The sequence below is a fragment of the Centruroides vittatus genome, unplaced genomic scaffold (assembly GCF_030686945.1).
Source record: "Centruroides vittatus isolate TY-2023 unplaced genomic scaffold, ASM3068694v2 scaffold_450, whole genome shotgun sequence".
In the NCBI taxonomy this organism is placed as follows: Eukaryota; Metazoa; Arthropoda; class Arachnida; order Scorpiones; family Buthidae; genus Centruroides; species Centruroides vittatus.
Window position 1 is genome coordinate 944,854 of NW_027122709.1, and position 19,347 is coordinate 964,200.

Here is a 19,347-nt window from a genome sequence, read left to right on the forward strand (position 1 = left end):
CTATAGTTTTGGGAACTTTCTGGAAAGAGGTCACGTTTTATAGTTTTAGCACAAAATGACCAATGTGTAAAAAGCAGTTGTCAATTTTGTAATATATACAAACCAGTCGGAGCCATTACTGATCTCAGTAAATGACATAGCAAGTAAACCACTTTAGTTTTCAATGTTCACTATCGATTACGTGGTTCTGTGTAGCTGTAAAGCCGGACATTACGGAAACAAGTACAAAACGGAAAAGGAGGTACTTAATGACAATAGCGACAATGTTGAATCAAACACGTTTCTTTCTGTTTCAGAAACTGCAGTGAAGAGGACACACAAATCTTTAACAGGAAACAAATAAATATTCTCGGTTACTTTCAAAAGACAATTTATTATTTTTTGTGTTACTTGTAAACATGTCTACAGGTACAGTTGTATGTCATAATGTTCGAAATAAAGTTTGTTTATACTGGTAATATATATACTTTATACATTTTGAATGCATATACACGTGTATCTTTAGATTTTGGCATGTTTTAAAAGAGGTTGGGATTTTACGTATTCCTTGATTTAACGTATTCTTTCACCGGTTCCTCGAAAAGTATTAAATGGAGTTTGTATCGTAACAATTTTAAATTTTAAACACGGAAAAACGTTACTTTATTGGAATTATTTAAAAATATTTTTAACATAAAGAATTTCAAAATGCCAGTAGAAATCTAAAGAATTTGCTGATTTTACATTTTATGAATTTTTACATGTAATTTAGGCTTTAAATAATTTTGCTTAGGGGAGAAAAGGAAAAAATATATATTCCGTGCATTTCCTTTCTTTTAATATTATTCCTGATATATTTTACTACAAGTCTTTTGTCATTTTACTTGCATTTATGTCGTACACGTGAAAGCATTAAACAATAGAGAACATTTTAGATTCTTTGTACAAGTTTAGTTCCCAAGCATTTAGGCAGTAGTTCAACTTTGACCTTTTCGATTTCCGACAGCCGCTTTATAAAAGGAACAAATCATAAAATTCATCTGTAGATTAATTGAACGGTATTAAGCGAAGAAGGAAACTAATTATTCTCTCTCTTAAATTAATTCGGAAAATAGAGACGAAGACGTCTGACACTAGAAAAAAATAATAAAAAAAAAGTGTCGGAAACGAAAAGCGACAACGTAATTAATTATTGTTGAAATAATTCATACCAAATAATTGATTACTTAATTAAACTCTTTTGTACGGTTACATTCGCCATCGTTACCGGAAACGAATTTCCCAATGGATTCCGAAGACACGAATACGTCATTTTGAAAATAAGGAGAGAAATTCTTAAATATTTTATGTTTACGTCTTTAAAACACCGTGCATACAACTACACATTCGACAATTCGCTATATAGGTTAAGTGAGGATACGTGACTGCACGATACCTACGGCGTGAAGACCAAGATTCTAACAATAGTCGTGTAAGGGAGGAATTAGCTGTTTGAATACTTCTATACTTGATACTTTAACAAATTATAAGTATGTATAGAAAATTAAAATTTGAGAATATTTTCACGTATTTTCCGTTATATTTTAACGAGGCTTCTTTATGTCACACCTGTTTTACACACGGATACTTTTTTTATCACAGACACTGTGTATTAAGTCCTTTCCGAATTTTCTCTTCTTGTGTATAACATTAAATATCCATATTGTGATGTAAGAATTTTATATACAGTTGAACCTGTATATCTGGAATCTGACGGGAACGAAAATAAAATTCGTGATAAACAGGTTTCGAGATATAGAGATTCTTACACAGTAAACAGAAAAAGGTTTGAATGAAGATACGGTATTTTATCAATACAATAGTAAGTAGAGTGCATACCTGTATAAGATATAACGGTGTATTGTATTGCCAGAGATATTTTTCAACTAGTTTGATGATCAGTTTTTACATATTAAGGCGGATAAGAGCCTAGAATAAAAGATCGAGTGGGGTGCGAAAAGGACGAAAGACGAAGAACTCCTGTGTTTTTTTCTGTTAATTTGATTTTCATGTGATAATATTTTTTCCCGATAGTTCTATATAGAAACGTTTTTCGGGCGGTAAACGTGTTTCGTGTAATACGGTTTTTGTATCTGATCTCGTCTTTCATCTATCTAACTATGTTCTCGAGATTAAGGAAAGACAGACGGACGGACTAGAGTGGGAACTTATAGGTCTACAATGTTTTCAAAATGCAGCCAAGTCTGTTTTCTTTGAAAATCATTGACGAATCTTTTACTCTATTTTCTTATTCCGGATTAAAATTTCTAATTAAAAAGTAATGTGTTTTATACAATAATAAACTAATTTCCTTTTTAAATTGATATTTACTTATATAAATAGGATAAATTGATGTTTTTCATATCCGAATCGTTAAACAGTTATTTTTCTTCTAAGTATGGAGCATTTTTTAATAACTACAGGAAATTTTAAAGAATTTGTATTAAAATATTTTAAATATTTCTTATTGAATTTTTGTTAAAAATTGTCAGTCGGATGTATATGCAAAATTGTACAATACAGAAAACGATAATCAGCTTTACATTTAATATTTCATAAGTAATGATTACTAAAACCATCAGTAAACACCAGCCTTTGTTTATAAACTAACGTTTACAGCCTTAGGTTAAAAATTCTAACGTAAAAATATCATTAAATTCTAATATAAAAGTGAAATAGAATAGAAGTAGAATTCTAAATTCTAAATACAAAAATATATCTTATAAATGTGATAACTAGGAATTTCTGTAAAGAAGCTTCTTTCTTACAACGAACCTCCAAGCTAATGGTAAACTGTCGGTTAGACTTTTTAATTTTCTTGTTGGAATTATTGGAAATACATGTTAACTTTTTTATATTCAAATATTTAAAATTTAATGATTTAATATTCTATATTTATTGTATTCTATTTTGGAACAGTTTGTAACTGGTGTTCCAAAATTCAGGTACCCGAGGACGGCCTATGCATCAGATTAAAAACGTTAATATAAATCAAGCAACGAGTTGCTTAACTTTCCCGGTAATATTTGGTGGGGCCATCTGTTATTAAAATTTTTTTTAAATAAAACATATTTTTAACTATTATAAAATGGCAAAAACCTTAATTTTTATGGTAGAAATGGATATTATAAAAATTTGTAAATGATGATAACGAGTAAAATCACGCCTCTACTGAAGATACACACGACTCCATTATCTCCCCATCTCCTCGACCTTTAACCATGAAAATTTAATAGCATCGATACCCGTAACAATCAAACCTCCCTGCAAAATTTCAGAATTTTCGACGAAAAACACAAGAGTTGTTCACCATCTTTCAAGCTTAATATTATATGGGCTATTTTTAGAAACCCCATCCCGTTCTTCACCATTGGGATCAGGAGCTAGGTCCTTTGGTCCTTCTTGGGCGTTTCCTATTGTTGCTGTCTCCTTGACGGGTCAAGATTTAAGGGGTACCAAAGATGATGTAGGCGCGCTACTGGTCTTAACCTCGCTCCAGAAGCTGTAATGACAGTTTACAAATTTTGGTTACATTTACTTATGGTATACAAAATGGCGGCTCGTCTCTAATTCCAGCAAACAGAAGGGAAACAGTGGGACGCACGTTCTAACTTAACCTGTTCTAGTAATTTGGTTGGTAGTAATTATAGTGATTTATTAAAATAGGTTAGGTTAGATTAGAACGTGTGTCCCCACTGTTTCCCTTCTGTTTGCTGGAATTAGAGACGAGCCGGCATTTTGTATACCACAGGTAAATTTAACCCAAATTTTATATACTGTATTACGAATTGTACAATAAAAGAAATGAAAAAATAACGTAACAATAATAAAATTGCAAAATTGTATTTTGTTTTTAACAGAGAATATATATTTTTTAAATAAAAGGAATTTTTCGTGGGGGGGCGAATTCTTTCTCTTAAAAACAAACGAATAAAAAAAGAAAAAAATCCTCATTAATTACGGAATAGTGATATACGTTTCGAATATTTTATAACAAGGATAATGCGAAGATGGCGTGAGTTCCACTTTCATACGAGAACGATCCGTATAAAAGAAAAGAAAAGTTACAAGCGAAAGGTAGTCAAAAGCTATCGAAAGTTAGAAAGACGATTTACAAAAAAATTCAGTCATAAATTGAATATGGCCCATCAAAATAATAATAAAAAAAAGATCAATTTATATCGTCGAAAACGCGATTTTATTCCGAGTGCTCTTAGCAAAATCTATTGTTTTATTTACAATAGAAGTTTATAAGAACCAATCACGCTTCGGTATCCGACACGTAAAGAAAAAGAATTATCATAAAGAATGCCGAAAGAGAAATTATTTTACGGTCTTAAATATTAATTTTGCATTTTTTTATCGATTAAGATCCCGCAATGCAGCTTGATTTGAATGTATGAAACTTAAAATAAATAATATATTGTTTTAAATCGATGAAGAGTAAACATATTTGAACTTATTCGGTATTATTGACATTCATCCTTTAAATTTTTCGAAAATATTTACTCTGTTTGAATTATTCATGGGTCGTAATGCCGATTTCACTATCGAGAGTCGAAAGGGCATTCATAATTCGTCGATGGCCTCATAATGGGGCGATTACTACAATTCGAATCCCGTGTTTATTTATCGTGGAAAGTTCTGTAAAAATTTCGATATTTTTGTGTCGGGTTCCATTCGAAATTAATGGAAGTCGTAGTTTAGAGTAACGTAATACAGGGGTGGATCGGAAGTGTGGCTGCCACGAAATGTTAGGAGTCACGTCACGATCTCTTCGCTAATCTGAAATCACTAACGAGTGAATATGGCGAGTGAATGTAGAGTAAAATCTCGTAAATCAGTCGAAAGTCTTCCTACCAAATGGATGCAAATTAGGTCAAAGATAGGGGTAAAGTGCCGTATAAATTTTACCTCCCGGAGATAAAGGCTACAAAACTAATGCCGTCTCTTTTATAGTTTTACTACTAAACTTAAAAGTTAAGATATAAAAAAAAGGATAAAAGGTTTAAAATAGAGAAAAAAGTAGTAATTAAAACTAATGTCGAATGGAAAAACTAAGAAACTAGATGATAAACCGAGTAAAATCTTAAAAAATTTTCAACCTTTTACTCATAGTTTACTCATTACATAATATGTTTTTAGGCGAAATATATTGTGGAAAATTTGAAGAAAAAGATCTAATCAGTAACACGAAAATAGGTTAATGTTACCTATGGTTCCAAGATGGCGGCTCGTCTGATTCCAGCAAGGAAACAGTGGGGACGCACGTTCTAATCTAACCTATTCTAATAATTTTCTTGGTAATAATTATGGTAATTTATTAGAATAGGTTAGGTTAGAACATGCGTCCCCACTGTTTCCCTTCTTCTATTCGCTGGAATCAGAGACGAGCCGCCATCTTGGAACCATAGGTAACATTAACCCGAAAATATGTAGAAAAATTCAAGTAGAAAAGACGAGTAGGTTATTGTTTTAATAGAAATTAAGGAGAATAAAAGAGATTTCAATATTAAGAATTATAGCGAAGATCAAACATTGCGTTAAAGAAAAACGGTACAAGTTCGTATCCCCTTTTTCTCGTACGTGAAAAGAGGAATATTAAAATGAAGTAATTACCGATAGGATTCGGAGATAGGCGGATTTTGTTAATGATTCGAGGCATTGGAGGGATTATAATGGTACGCGCAATGTATCGCCCTCAAAATTCGATTCAAGCACCCTACAGTAGTAGAAATTATATATAAATATAAGTAATTCGTTTGATGCCATATGCCCTAATTATATACGTTATTGGAATAATATTTTAGAGCTAATTTTCGTATATAGGAGAGCCATGGATTGTCATATTGCACGGGCGAAATCCTGTATCCTGTAATAACAGTTTCGCATTAATGATCCAAGAGATGAGACTTATATATAAATATTTACCATAAATTAATCGAAATTACGTATCTAATGTGGCGAAAAATTCGAAATTCTTTTGGAGTATAGTATGAATACGCTAACAAAGGACAGAAGCGCGACAAGAATCCCAAACGTAAATACTTTTACCTTGTAATAAATGCATTCGTTGTCCATTCACGACGATAAGCAAACTTCTGACAAAATCAACAAATTCGAGTTTATTTGGTTTTGTATATAATCAGGCGCGACAAATTCAATGCGATAATGACGTCAAATATATTATTCATTCACCCTCGGCGAAACAAATACTAGTTTAATTTCAATCGAATTAAACGAATACGAACGAACCAAACGAAATACAGTATTTGTAAAGGCGAAAAATACATTTTCCAATCACTTTCGATGATTGGAAAAAAACGTAACAACGTCTTACAGTTTTTACCGATCCGAAAGAACGTAACGCTATTACTTGTTGTGGTATTGCTGAGAAAAATGCCATAAAAATAAATCCCACACTTCATAAACTTGGACAATTCGACTGTAAACATACTACTAGACTGTGGCAAAATAAAAAAATAAAAAAATTGCTAAACAATACAAAATTCAATACGGCTGCAATACGAATTTTCTTCGTTATTCCCGTAAAGAATGTCGCAGTGACTCTTCGTTCGTCGACACTTTTAGTTCTATTTTTTAAATCTCCGGATCACACACACAAAAGACGTTGGTCCACACAGAAAATTTCGCTTTAATCCAATTTTATATTTATTTTTAATTCGATTTTAAAATCATCTTCGAGATATTAACGTAACGACGAAAATAAAATGCTCCGCATAGATCTTTCTCCATAAAATTCAGCAACGAGTTGCATAACTTTCCCGGCTTTACGACGAGTATTGCGTTGTCGTAAACTTAACAATTAACTATTACAAAAAGGCGTAATTTCGAGAGTAGAGACGAGTTCTTTTAAGAAATTATAAGTGCCAAAACGGTAAATTTTCATCAAGTTTTGATCCCAATCGAGATACGACACGCGATCCTCCTTTATTTCCCCATCCCCTAGACCTTTAACTATACAAAATTTAACAGCATCGTTGCCCCTCGTACCTGGCCATCGTGCCAAATTTTTTTCTTAAAATTTAACCCACAACGAAATATTAAAACAAGGAATTCTTCCCCTTTTTGGGTTCTGGGGATCTGAAAACGTGGAAATTTGCAAAACGGAGCGGAACACGTAACGCAAGTAATACAATAGAGATTAATTTTAAAAATTCGAATGACGGCAATTGTTAATTTAGAAATCGAAAGACTAAAATTTAAACACACGAAAATTCCACACACATACGTTTATATTTTTAGAAATGTTTTTATTATATTTAACAATGTTTAAAATGAAGTGTTAAAGTGATAAAATAGTTTATAAGCGAGCTCGTTCGATTTTCCTGCCTCTCTTCAGAAAAGAGTCAATCCTATCTAATCCTCGAATTGCCACGCGATTTCAGATTTACAATCGCCATTGGAAAAGTGCTCCGCAGAGAGAAAATGTCGTAAAAGCCCAGAGACGTTGAGAAAAGTTTAAACGTCGGTTAAATAAGTCGTCCGTACAAAAGACGGAGAGAAAGAAAAACAAATTTTTCTTGCTTAAAATGCGGGCCTAAGTAAATTGGAATGCCTCTTATCTACGCCAAACTCTATCCCCCCGGTTGTATATTACATGGCCTTTATTCTTCCGTATTTAGTAAATTTCCAAAAAAAGTCCTAAAGATTATTCGGTTAATGTTACCTTAGGTAGCCAAGATGGCGGCTCGTCTCTAATTCCAGTAAGGAAACAGTGGGATGCACGTTCTAACCTAACCTATTCTAATAAATTACCATAATTATTAGCAACCAAATTATTAGAATAGGTTAGGTTAGAACGTGCATCCCACTGTTTACTTGCTGGAATTAGAGACGAGCCGCCATCTTGGCTACCTAAGGTAACATTAACCGATTATTCTATTTTTCTCAAATTAAGGAACGTACCTGTAGCTCTGTCTAGTTTCTTCCGCCATTAAACCTAATTTTCCATCGTAATTTTAATTCTTCACGTAATATTTGAATATTTTAACTGGCTAAATTCGTGCATTTCGTTCTCCGTCTGGACGAATTCTTCACTTATTGTGTAAATACGCATAAACACATACAACAATTGCTTCTTGTTAATTACAGCACGCTCCGTGTACTTACGTAAAAATACTCTTCGTAATCGGTTCTTACCGGCAAAGTTTCGATCGATTTTGAGCTTTATCGATCGATCCACACCCTTTTTGGAAATCTTCGTATTTCGTGAGAAACGTCTTGGTTTTTTCGCGTGTTTCTCCATCGTAAAAGATGGAAGAAACGCTAAAGCAATTATTACATCGATTAATGGCCGTCCGCCATTAAATAACGAAAATTCCAATCGTCTTGTTTGTATGGAGTCATCAAACCCGATGAGAAAAAAGGTCTGTAAATAAACGAAACGTCGCTTAAACGGCTCGATTCCTTACGCTGTACATGCAATGGGCACGGGATGTACTCTACAATGGTTTTTAGGATGACCATCCCAACGAAAATTATCAATTATTACGATTTGAATTAAAACGATCTTCGGCAGATTTTGTGACCGGGCACTCTGTTGGGTGCCCGGCAGAAATCTGAGGTAGACGAATTTTAACAACGTGACTCGGACGATCAAACCCGCGTAAAAAATCGAATCCGATCAAAGAAATGAATGGCAAAAAATCAGGGAAAACCGAAGAAGATGGAGAAATTCGATTCCGGGATCTCTCTTGTAACTTCGCCGAAAAATCCAATTAATGACGAAAAAGAGAAGAAATGTCGGATGAAATTTCGACTAAATCTTTAGAATATCAAGTTTTGGATCGATATTTTTCGTTAACAAACGGGAAAATTCGTTTATTCGAAATTCCCTTAGAAGAATTCTAAGATTGAAACAGTGGAATCTTCCTTCTGTTCTGTTCTAAAAGTCTCTACAAACCTTTTAATTCTAGAAAAAGGAGACAAATACAGTATATAAAATTACGGTGACCGAACTATTACCAATTTTCGGTACAGAACGGAAGTAGAAATAGCAGGATTTTAACGAAATTTCCCTTCTACCAAGTTAAACTTTTAATCGTTCCGAAATATATTTTAGAAGTGTAGTATCGAGCGGAAACACCGGAACATTTCACCAGTGACGTGGTGGCGGATGATGTCTTCAGATAGCGCAACATCTTCCGACCGTCGCAGTATCCGGTAGACGTATCCGGTTTACGTATTACGTTACCGCTATCGACCCCGATTTTACGCAACCTCTCCGAACGTAACTTTCAACCGAAATTTAATCGAAAAATCGGTGCAAAACTTAACCTAATGGAGGACGAGGAGAAGTAAGTGGCACTTTAGAGAATACGGCGGTCAGATTTTAGTTTCGTTTTTATTTTACTAGGCACGAAAATTACCTCCTTCGTTAAATTAACCATCGACGTCGTCGGCATTCATCCGAAGAATAAATTTATTCCTAATATTCGTGGAAAATTTCCGAAAATGCAAATTCCACGGGAGAAAACATTATTTCAAATTAAAAATTTCCGTTTCGTGTCGTGAAAAACGGGCCATTGAGTCGTTTATTTAACTTACGTAACCGTAAAGTAAATGCGTAGTAATTTCCCTATATATAATTCACGATTTAGCGTGTGAGAGGGGGAAAAAATTACCCGAGAAATTTCCCCTATGGAGGGGAAAATTTCTCCACAGGGGAAATTTAGGGAAGAATTTCTCCATAGGGAAAATTTTCCCCCGAAAAATTTCTCCACAGGGGAAATTTAGGGAAGAATTTCTTCATAGGGGAAATTTTCCCCCGAAAAATTTCTCTATAGGGGAAATTTAGGGAAGAATTTCTCCATAAGGAGAAATTTTCCCCCGAAAAATTTCTCCATAGGGGAAATTTAGGGAAGAATTTCTTCATGGGAAATTTTCCCCCAAAAATTTCTCAAGGAAATTTAGGGCCAAGGTTCTCCGGACTAATACCGACCTCAAAAGAGCGGTTGCCTTATCTTCGACGAATCTGACAAGAGGAGATTTCTCTCTCCTTTACAAATGCCGACATTTTTCAAACGATCTTCGAAGGGGAAAAGTTTTTTGGTCAAGCTTTATTTTTAAATTAAGCTCCTTTTCTTTCCTCCTTCCTTTATCGAAACCAAAAACAAAAAAACTCCTTCCGAACTTTTCCTTTCCCTCTAATCAGTTGATAATTTAATTAAACTTTACATTTAGATCATTTGCCACGGAAAAGAAAAAAAGAAACTCATCGACTTTTATATCAATGGAACGGTAGTCCATTCTCGCTGGTCGCGTGGCTTCCTAATTGTTTTCCTTCTTATAACCGTAATATAATTTTCCAGCCCCATCCTTATTAGAATAATTCGAAATCTCTCGCCGGCATTCTACTTTTAATTACAAGTTTAAGTTAAGAGAGTGGCGATTAAAATTCGTGTAACCAGAAAGAAAAATAGTTGTTAGTTTCGGTTTAATGGAGAGGAACCACTCGACTGGCGCGTCGCGTCGCGAGAGATGCGCGATGCGAAATGTTTCCGCATCACCGACGTCGGGGAGGAAGATTTCTATACATACGGCACGAAAATTTTAACGCGTTTAGGCGGAAAAATTTGCATATTGAAGAGTTTGGGAGTAGGAAAATGGAAACGATTATTACGTTTTTACTTTAGACGTATAAAATTAAACATATTTTCCATTGTCAATGCCGTATGGCGGACGAAACGTATCCGGCAGGCAGAGAGTTAAGAGCGATAGTCCCCGAGTGGCATCGATGGGGAACCATAGATTAGCCATAATTTATTACTAGCAGCGTAAAGCTTCCGACGACTTTTCACTTAATTTATTATTCCGAAGAGGAAAGACGAGATTTGCCTTCCTGCCCGGCTTTGGGTTTTATGCAAATTGACTTCGGACACGGGACACCTCGGTTCAAGGTCTCCGTTTCCCGTGTCTTAACAATTACCAAAGCTTCTGTTATTATAGTTTAAACAATTTTTATTCATCTGAGAAGAAAACAGAGGCATACAGCTTTGAACACTTGCACGCAGACTTCAAGCAGACGGTAAATTTTCATGCACGTTATTAACTATTTGAGATTTACATATTACCAGAAGATTAAAAATCAAAAATAAAAAAGGGACCGTTTTCTACTTTTGACAACTAGAAATAATCTCTCGTCACTCATTTCCCCATCTTTGGACCGTTTACATAAGAAATGTACATACAGTACGGGTCTGAATTGACAGCTTCTAATTAAAAAATAATATATCTAATACAACACATATATAAGTCTATACAATATTTTGATATCTCCTGGAAATTGTAAATTTATTTTTAAAAAAATAATAATAACAATAATAATAATAATAATAAAGAAAACAAAACGATAAATTCCAGGATTGTTAGATGAGAGTTGACTAACGTACGCTATATGTACAAGGCATATATATGTTATATACTGTGTCTATGTATATTTTTAGTTTTATACACACACACAGTGTATCTATATACACTGTACTAAACCGTATAGGCGTGTGTGTGTGTGTGCATTTACTCGCACACGCGTATACAGCCGACACAACGATTCTAAACATTAGCTAGACTATATCTAAGTACATCATTTGGATAGACCTGTATATAAAGGCATTCAGTAAATTTATACAATTTTATAATGAGTAGACATGAAAAAAAGTGTGTCAAAATTTAATTTTGGCAATGTCAAACATTATTTTTTCCTGTACAAAAAGGAATCAAGGTCGAGGAAAATCATTTTTTTTAGTATATAATACTGATAAGAACAGTTAAAAATTATATTAATTAAATGAAAAATTAAACCTTTTTTTTTTACAAATATTTTTTTTTCTCATTGTGACTAGTTAAAACTTTCAAAATTTATACATATACAGCATTAGAATTCGAAATATCTTTTATGAAATCCCCAAAAAACTTGTTAATGTATGTAATGCCAAGAATGTAGAAGAAGTATGTGATTCGAACATACAGTTATCAAGAGAATCACAATTATAAAACTACACAGAAAATATATTTACAAAACTTTCAATATTTGTCGTTTTTTTTAATGTAATTATAACATTTTTAAGGACACTACAAATGAGAAAGTTCTGAATTTTTTTTCGAGTTTTTCTTGTTTTTTTAAATAGTTATCAGGCACGCAAAGTAGACCTTTCAATATGTCTCTGCTTTCGTATCTATTGCTGAAGCTTAAGAAAGAATCGTCACAAAAACTTCTTTATTCTTGGCAGCCTGTATAGTGGACATGGAGGGACATTGCATAATAGCTATAAATATCTATATATTTACTTTTTCTCTGCAATATTAAGGATGTATCCAACTAAATATATATATATATATATTTATATATATTGTGTATATATTCCATTAATGGAATGTAAGAAATTAAAAAAATGCAAAATAACTTACTGCCAATTAAGACTTTGGTATATTTATATCCACTCGATAAACCTTTTCAATAAATTTGATTTTTTTGTTTTTTTTTTATAAATAATCTGGGCATTTCTATATTTTTAACAACATATCAACAATGCAGCCCATAGGTTTATCCTTAACAAACAAAATTCTAATGTAGATAAAAATTTTTCCCAGTAGTGTTGGTTTTTTTCCCTTTATAACCTTTGAATCCACAGTAAAGCCGTTGTGGACAGAACGACTCCGATGGATGAAAATTGATTGACCAAAGCACTGTTGTTGTCACTAATTGTTGGAGAATATGTGTTTTTTGTTCTTGCCACGATCTCCGCCGAATATTCTCCGTATCCCACTGCATTCTTGGCTGCCACGCGCACTACGTATTCCGCATCGTGGGCCAGGTTCTTCAGTATGTGTCGATGACCTGTTTTTTAATAAAATAATCTATTATTAAAAACTTATTTATTCATACAAAGGAATGCCCTCTCCGACGGCACGAAAACACTCGCTCTATTGGCACTTTGTATTATTACGTAATAATACAGGACGTTTCAAAATTGAAAATGTGTACTAACCCATATCGAATTCTTTGCTGTGAGCATCACTCCAGTTATCTGTTGATAATTTATATTCCACTTTGTAACCAATTACTTCTAATAAAGAACTTTCGGCTGGAGGTGATATGTCAACCATTAATGTTCCCGCTTCTTCACTAACGACCGAGAACACCGGAGCTACCGGAGTGTCTGGAAATAAAAAAAAAAAGAAGATAGATTTCATTATGAAGAACACCTACAGAGGTATTAACAAATAGTGTATAAATACCTCCTTCTTTAAGGACGATGGTTTTTTCGACAGTTTTTATGACATTGCTGGCTTGACAAGTGTAATTACCGAATAGAGATTCGTTATGAACGTTGATCTGAAACCATTTAATTCCTCTCGATTAAACAAATTCGAATTCTCGGTATAAATTGGTAAAAAAAAAAGGAATTTCGACTCACTTGAAGAATCGTTTTGTTCACTTCGTCGTATTTTACGAACACGTGATTAGTGTGAACGGTCTCGTTGTTCCTCTTCCAAACAAAAGTGGGCGTGGGTTCTCCCTGTGCTTCGCAACTGAGATTGACCATATGTCCCACACTGCTGTACGCATCTTCCGGATACCTTTCCACCCATTCCGGAGCATCTGAAATTTTAACTTATTTAATGGCCACCGGGTGTGGGGGGTCGGTGTGACGTCGACGAATACTCACGTTGGATGTGCACGGTGATGTTCTTGGACTTGATCTGAGATTTTCCCGAAGTAATCAAAAACGCTCCGCAAGTGTAATTTCCGGCATCGGATCGTTTCACGTCGTAAATCGTAAGTTGACCTCCGTTGACGTGATATTTCGAATCTGCAAAATGCAAAATCGTCTGAAAATTCCAGGTGTAGTGTAGTTTAGAGAACAATAGATACAGTCAAAGAATTTGCTCGTAACTCTTCCTTCCGAATCAACATTACGAGACACTCGTAATTCGTACATACGCAGGACGTAAATATTTTGTTGTAATAACCATTATGCTCTTGTTTTATTATCGTATACCGGGTATAAGAAGTTAATCGAGTATAATATCCACGCATTTTTTATGTAACATGAACATTTTCGTGACCGCAGCAGACGGAAAAGGTAGAAGCCGATTTTCTTTTCGTGTCGGTGGGGGATATCATTACCGATTCTTAGCATTCACGACACCTAAAACCACATTAAAGTGTGTGTATAAAGTACCGTTGGAGATAGGAGAATGGGCGCGATGCCAGCCAACGACTAAAGCGTAATTTTGAAATAAGACAAATTATATATTTGGAAATAAAACGAAACCCACCTTGTTGTAATTGAATTCCTTTGAATTCCCAGTTGATGGTAGGTTTAGGATCGCCGTCAACGTTACAAACGACAGTCATATTACTGCCTTCGGGGGCATATTGATGAAGTTCGGTGTTTTCGAAATTTATAGAACCTAAACAAAGGAGTTAATTTATACGTTAAATTAATGAAGGCGCCATGCAAATTAAATACTTTCGGAGACAAACTTACCGTGGATCACTAAATTAAACGACACGCTTTGCTCTTCTCCATCTATTACCGCCGAACATTTGTAAGTTCCCGCATCTTCTAGCCTCACGTCTTCTACCATCAGAACGATGCCTTTGAGTGGTCCCGATTCCGATACCTCGCGAGAAGACTCCACGTGAATCCTTTGAAAGAAGTTTGCAGTACGTTAACAAGTGATAAATATGCTCTAACTACAATCGCCTTTAATTAACACTTAATTAAATATGGCGGTAAAACGAGAATAAGAATTTAAGATCAAAAAATTCGTCAAAACAATTCAACGTACCAGACAAATTCTAACAATACGAAAATACTACTGTATTTAGATAGCTCTTTCGGAATAGATTACTGTTACAGTAATGGAAGAAGTGTCTAGCCTGTGTCTCGTATATGCTATTTTCTATCGAGAGTCACAACGAGTTGCACAACTTTCCCGGCAACGTTTAAAATTTTGATGGCGCCATCTGTTATCATATTTTATTAAAAAAACTTTTTTATATTTTTAACTATTATAAAACGGCGAAAGGCTTAATTTTGAGGGTAGGGACGATTTTTATAAAAGATTGTGGTTAATGTTACCTGTGGTTCCAAAATGGCGGCTCGTCTCTGATTCCATCAAATAGAAGAAAGGAAACAGTGGGGACGCAACCCATACACATTAACAAAACACCCGAAATTTTTTGCTTTTCAAGGTCCCCGACGTTTCAAGGTCCCCGAATCCAAAAATGTAAGAATGTAGGGAGGAGGGGGATCTTTTTTTAACCGATGGCCGTACTTTCCCTCTTATATAATACCATAAAACACATTTCGGGACAATAACTCGATGTTAATTCTTATACCGCTCGCCCATCGAAGAATATAACGAGTATAACCGACAATTAATGCCTTAAATAAAGGTATTAGCAAAGTTCTTACCTCCCGTCATTTTCGGTAATCTGGTTATCCTGAGGCCCGAACCAAACTAAACTTTGAATATCACCGTTACCGACCAGACAGGTGACGACGAAGTTTTCTTTGGTGAAGTACGTGTGTTCGTCTCCCGCAGGTTTCAGCGTTAGATCTGCCGCAACCAAACCTGTAAGAAGAGGAAAAAACAAGGGTTGTTTGTTAGAAGTAACAAAATGTACGATCCTCCTCCCCTTCGAGGTTCGTGCACCGACGGACTCGACACCTGTCCACAACGGTTATTGTCCGAATGATGCATGACACGGTCAGGAAACAAACACAGAGTTAAATGCACTGTTTATCTCGATAAATCAATTCCGAAGAGAACGGGTGTTGAAATCCTTGGGGAAACACTTTCCCATCACCCGTCACTTTCCATTGATATCGAAATTCCCACGTTAACTTTTATTTTTTTTCCAACGGAAACCCAATAAGACCGGAAACGTTACGCTATCTAGTTACGCCATCTGGTGTGAAATTAATCGAGCCGTTAAAAAGTTACAGTGTTACGCGGTGAAGCTTAACTACTCGTTACGAACGTTAAAAATATTATAATACAATAACTTTGTTACAGTATTTATAACGTAAATCGTCATTAAAACGGGTTTACAGCTTCGATTACAAGCAAAAGAATACGTTTAATTATTTATAATCTAGAAGCCGGTAAAAGAATACTAATATTTGTAACGAAATATCGATTCTCTCCAACCTTTAAGTCACCGTCGAGTATTTCTAATAATAGACGTAGATCGCGGACTACCCGTTGAAAAACTTGGGTAGGGACGGTTTAATTTAAACGATTTTTAAAAATGGTAATAAGGAGTAGGAAAGCCAACGACACTCGATAATTTACAGTCGACAAAACGAGATAAATTTAAATTAACAGGGGGTTAAATGGAGGTGTTATTATTTATCGAATAAACGGGAAGAAGACGAGAAACATTTTGTGTATCATTTAGCATTAACAACCGAAAATGGACGTTATAAACGAATTACTCGTTCTGGCATTTATAATATAATTTAATTTTGTAATTTATTTAATGATTCTTAAATATATTAAAAGATAATCATAATTAACTTTATTATAAAATCGATTATCTACCAAAGAGATAATTATCTATTATTTGAAGTCGCAAATTACGCTCTCTGGCGCATTTAATCGAGCCAAAAAAAGAAGAGAAGAGAAAAACGTGTTTGGTCGAGAAAAAAGCAGAAAAACATCTCCTTTGGAATTACCTTGGCAGCAAATATAAATTACTGCATCAATTTTAATGCGCTCTTTTACTCTAGATTAAAAAAAAAGCCAATGCTTTCCTACTTGGGTAAACACAAAAACCCTCACGTATAACACATATATATATACATACAGTATACTTCTTTTCTTCTAATAAATCCCCCATTCTCTTCTACACTTGCATCGTATTAATTAGCAGTGCAAACATATAAAATGTTTTTGTAAAATACAAATTTTATAAGTACTTGGAAATCATTTTCACAACTTACAACCGTGTTTATCGACCGTGTTTGTTTTTTACTTGTTTACATCCTCTACGTTGTTATAAAATCCGGTTAATGTTACCTATGGTTCCAAGATGGCGACTCGTCTCTGATTCCAGCAAATAGAAGAAGGGAAACACGTTCTAACCTAACCTATTCTAATAAATTACCGTAATTATTACCAATAAAATTATTAGAATAGGTTAGGTTAGGTTAGAACGTGCGTCCCCACTGTTTTTTCGCTGGAATCAGACGAGCCGCCATCTTGGAACCATAAGTAACATTAACCTAAAATTCTCTACAATGGAATTCGCGAAAATGTCTTAAAAAATAAAGAACAAATTTAGATTTGCATCGCCAGTTTTAGTTTTCTACAGCTAAATTTGGGGGTTATTTACCGAGTAATTGCCCCGTCGAATCTATAACGTACGATTGAAAATCTTGGCTTTTAAAGACAATGAAAAGTCAAATCTCTGTCGTGAAACTGTCCGGAAACGATTAATCCTCTAGTCTAAATAGTCTCATTTAGTGGAATTATGAATGACAAGACGACAAATAAGTTTAAAAGATTAAAATGAAACATCAAATTCGACTCATTGAACCTCTAGATTTCGATATTGCAACGAGTTTACTTGAGGAATAAACGCATCATTTAACTAAGAATTACCCGTCTTATTTCTAAAATTACTAGTAAAATAGATTCTTACGTCAGGCGGCGGTTAATATAGAAGCGAATTTGGTAGAGGGAAGTATATACTTTTTTTCCCTCCCCTGTACTAACACAACTTAATGTGGATAAATTGGTTATCGATGTTGACGTTCGATTCAATAAACTGGGAGTTCTTCCCGTGTAATTATCCGCGATCTTTGCTAGTAATACCCACGAGTTGCTGGGAAAAGCCGCGAGTTCTCATCAGTAATTGCAGAGGTACGTCGTCGTAACTGTTAATAATTAACAGACGTCATCATTAATAACGTAGAAGCGTGATTGTCGAAGCACTACTTTAGTAATGGTCTCTGGTCCCTCTACGATAATAGCCGCCGGTTCTCTCCGTAAATGTTGGTGGTTCTTTTTTTTTATTACTGCCGTGTTCATTCGATTAATCGCTCTTTTAGAAACTCGTATGGCACCGTTTGGAGTGGAGCCAGTGATTAACGGCCATTAGTAACTATAGAGTTTGAAGGAGAAGGAGAAAAACTTCGATATATCGATACGAAGGGGGACGAGATATAAATGGCGCAAAACTACAGAAAACTGATTGTGCCTTGTTTGACCGGCGGTAAACCCGAGAAGGAAGGGACGTTTGAGGAAACGACTCTAATTAAAAGCATCCTCCCGACCAAACCAGTGGATAAAATGGGAAAATTCTTTGCCAATTGAAAATTTTGCCACTGACGTTGTAACTAACCAACGAGGTGGGTTACGGAATCTGGTTTAAACTCCCGTAATCTCGCCGGATTTAATTACGTCAGAGGCGAATCGATACGAAGGTATAAAAAAAAAAACAGGCCGAACGGTCGTGTTCTCCATTACACGGACATCGATTTTAACCTAAGGGGTTAATAGTATTTGCGAGTTAACCATTACGAAGGACATTAAAGTCGTTGTAAAATGCTATCGGCCTCGTTCTTTAATTATCGACGAGCTTTACTACTTTCGTCACTCGGGACGACACCGGAGTATCGAACTATCAATACATATATATATATAAATATTTTATAATCGAGAGAGATGTTTCGTCTCGAGCGCGGATCAATGAAGAAAAATACGCCCGAAGCAAAGTCGAAAGGGGGGAGAGGGATATCGGTCTTCCCACTGCAGTAAGCCTCGGGAGCTAAACATGGCGGAGAGTCAAAGAAGTGGCGCCGGTTGCAACGTATAAATAAAACCCGACAAATATTGTGGTAAATGCGCGAATCGATGACAAAGATGGAGAAAGACAATCATTTGGCAGACGTAAGAACGTTTTGCCAAAACAATCGAGCTACGCCAAAATAATAACATTTATCGAAACGACTGCCAACCGTAACAAGGTTCTTATTACGTCATTTTTAAAGTGGAGCCCATCTGGTGCCGAGCGAAGCGTGTCTGGAAGAGAATATCGCGCTTGTATAATCGATACCGCGAATCCAAACAGTTCATGCATCAAACATATTCTCAGCAAGTACGGCATCCGGCAACACACGCTCGATCCCTTTCGGACTCTTAATGGCGAATTAAGGCCAACTCGTCTAAGTTAATTATATTTAACAATTAACGAAGTACACGGGTTTGCTTTAGCAACGTACAACTGTCTTTCCCACGTATCGGACGGCACGAAATTTAAATTAATTCGTCGAAAAACGTCCGGGC

General features: G+C 35.0%; 1 protein-coding gene across 1 annotated transcript in view; it reads right to left on the minus strand.

Moving 5' to 3' along the window:
• Window positions 1–10,975: 10,975 nt before the first annotated feature.
• The window catches only part of LOC136989256 (limbic system-associated membrane protein-like), a 79,564-nt gene continuing 71,192 nt past the window's right edge, over window positions 10,976–19,347 (minus strand). The window contains exons 2-9 of the mRNA XM_067287382.1: window positions 15,468–15,627; window positions 14,535–14,695; window positions 14,323–14,457; window positions 13,710–13,853; window positions 13,458–13,642; window positions 13,279–13,375; window positions 13,029–13,199; window positions 10,976–12,877 (exon numbers count right to left, since the gene is read on the minus strand). Coding sequence (XP_067143483.1) covers window positions 12,651–12,877; window positions 13,029–13,199; window positions 13,279–13,375; window positions 13,458–13,642; window positions 13,710–13,853; window positions 14,323–14,457; window positions 14,535–14,695; window positions 15,468–15,627 — 1,280 coding nt within the window. The 3' untranslated portion in view covers window positions 10,976–12,650. The remainder of the gene's footprint in view (window positions 12,878–13,028; window positions 13,200–13,278; window positions 13,376–13,457; window positions 13,643–13,709; window positions 13,854–14,322; window positions 14,458–14,534; window positions 14,696–15,467; window positions 15,628–19,347) is intronic.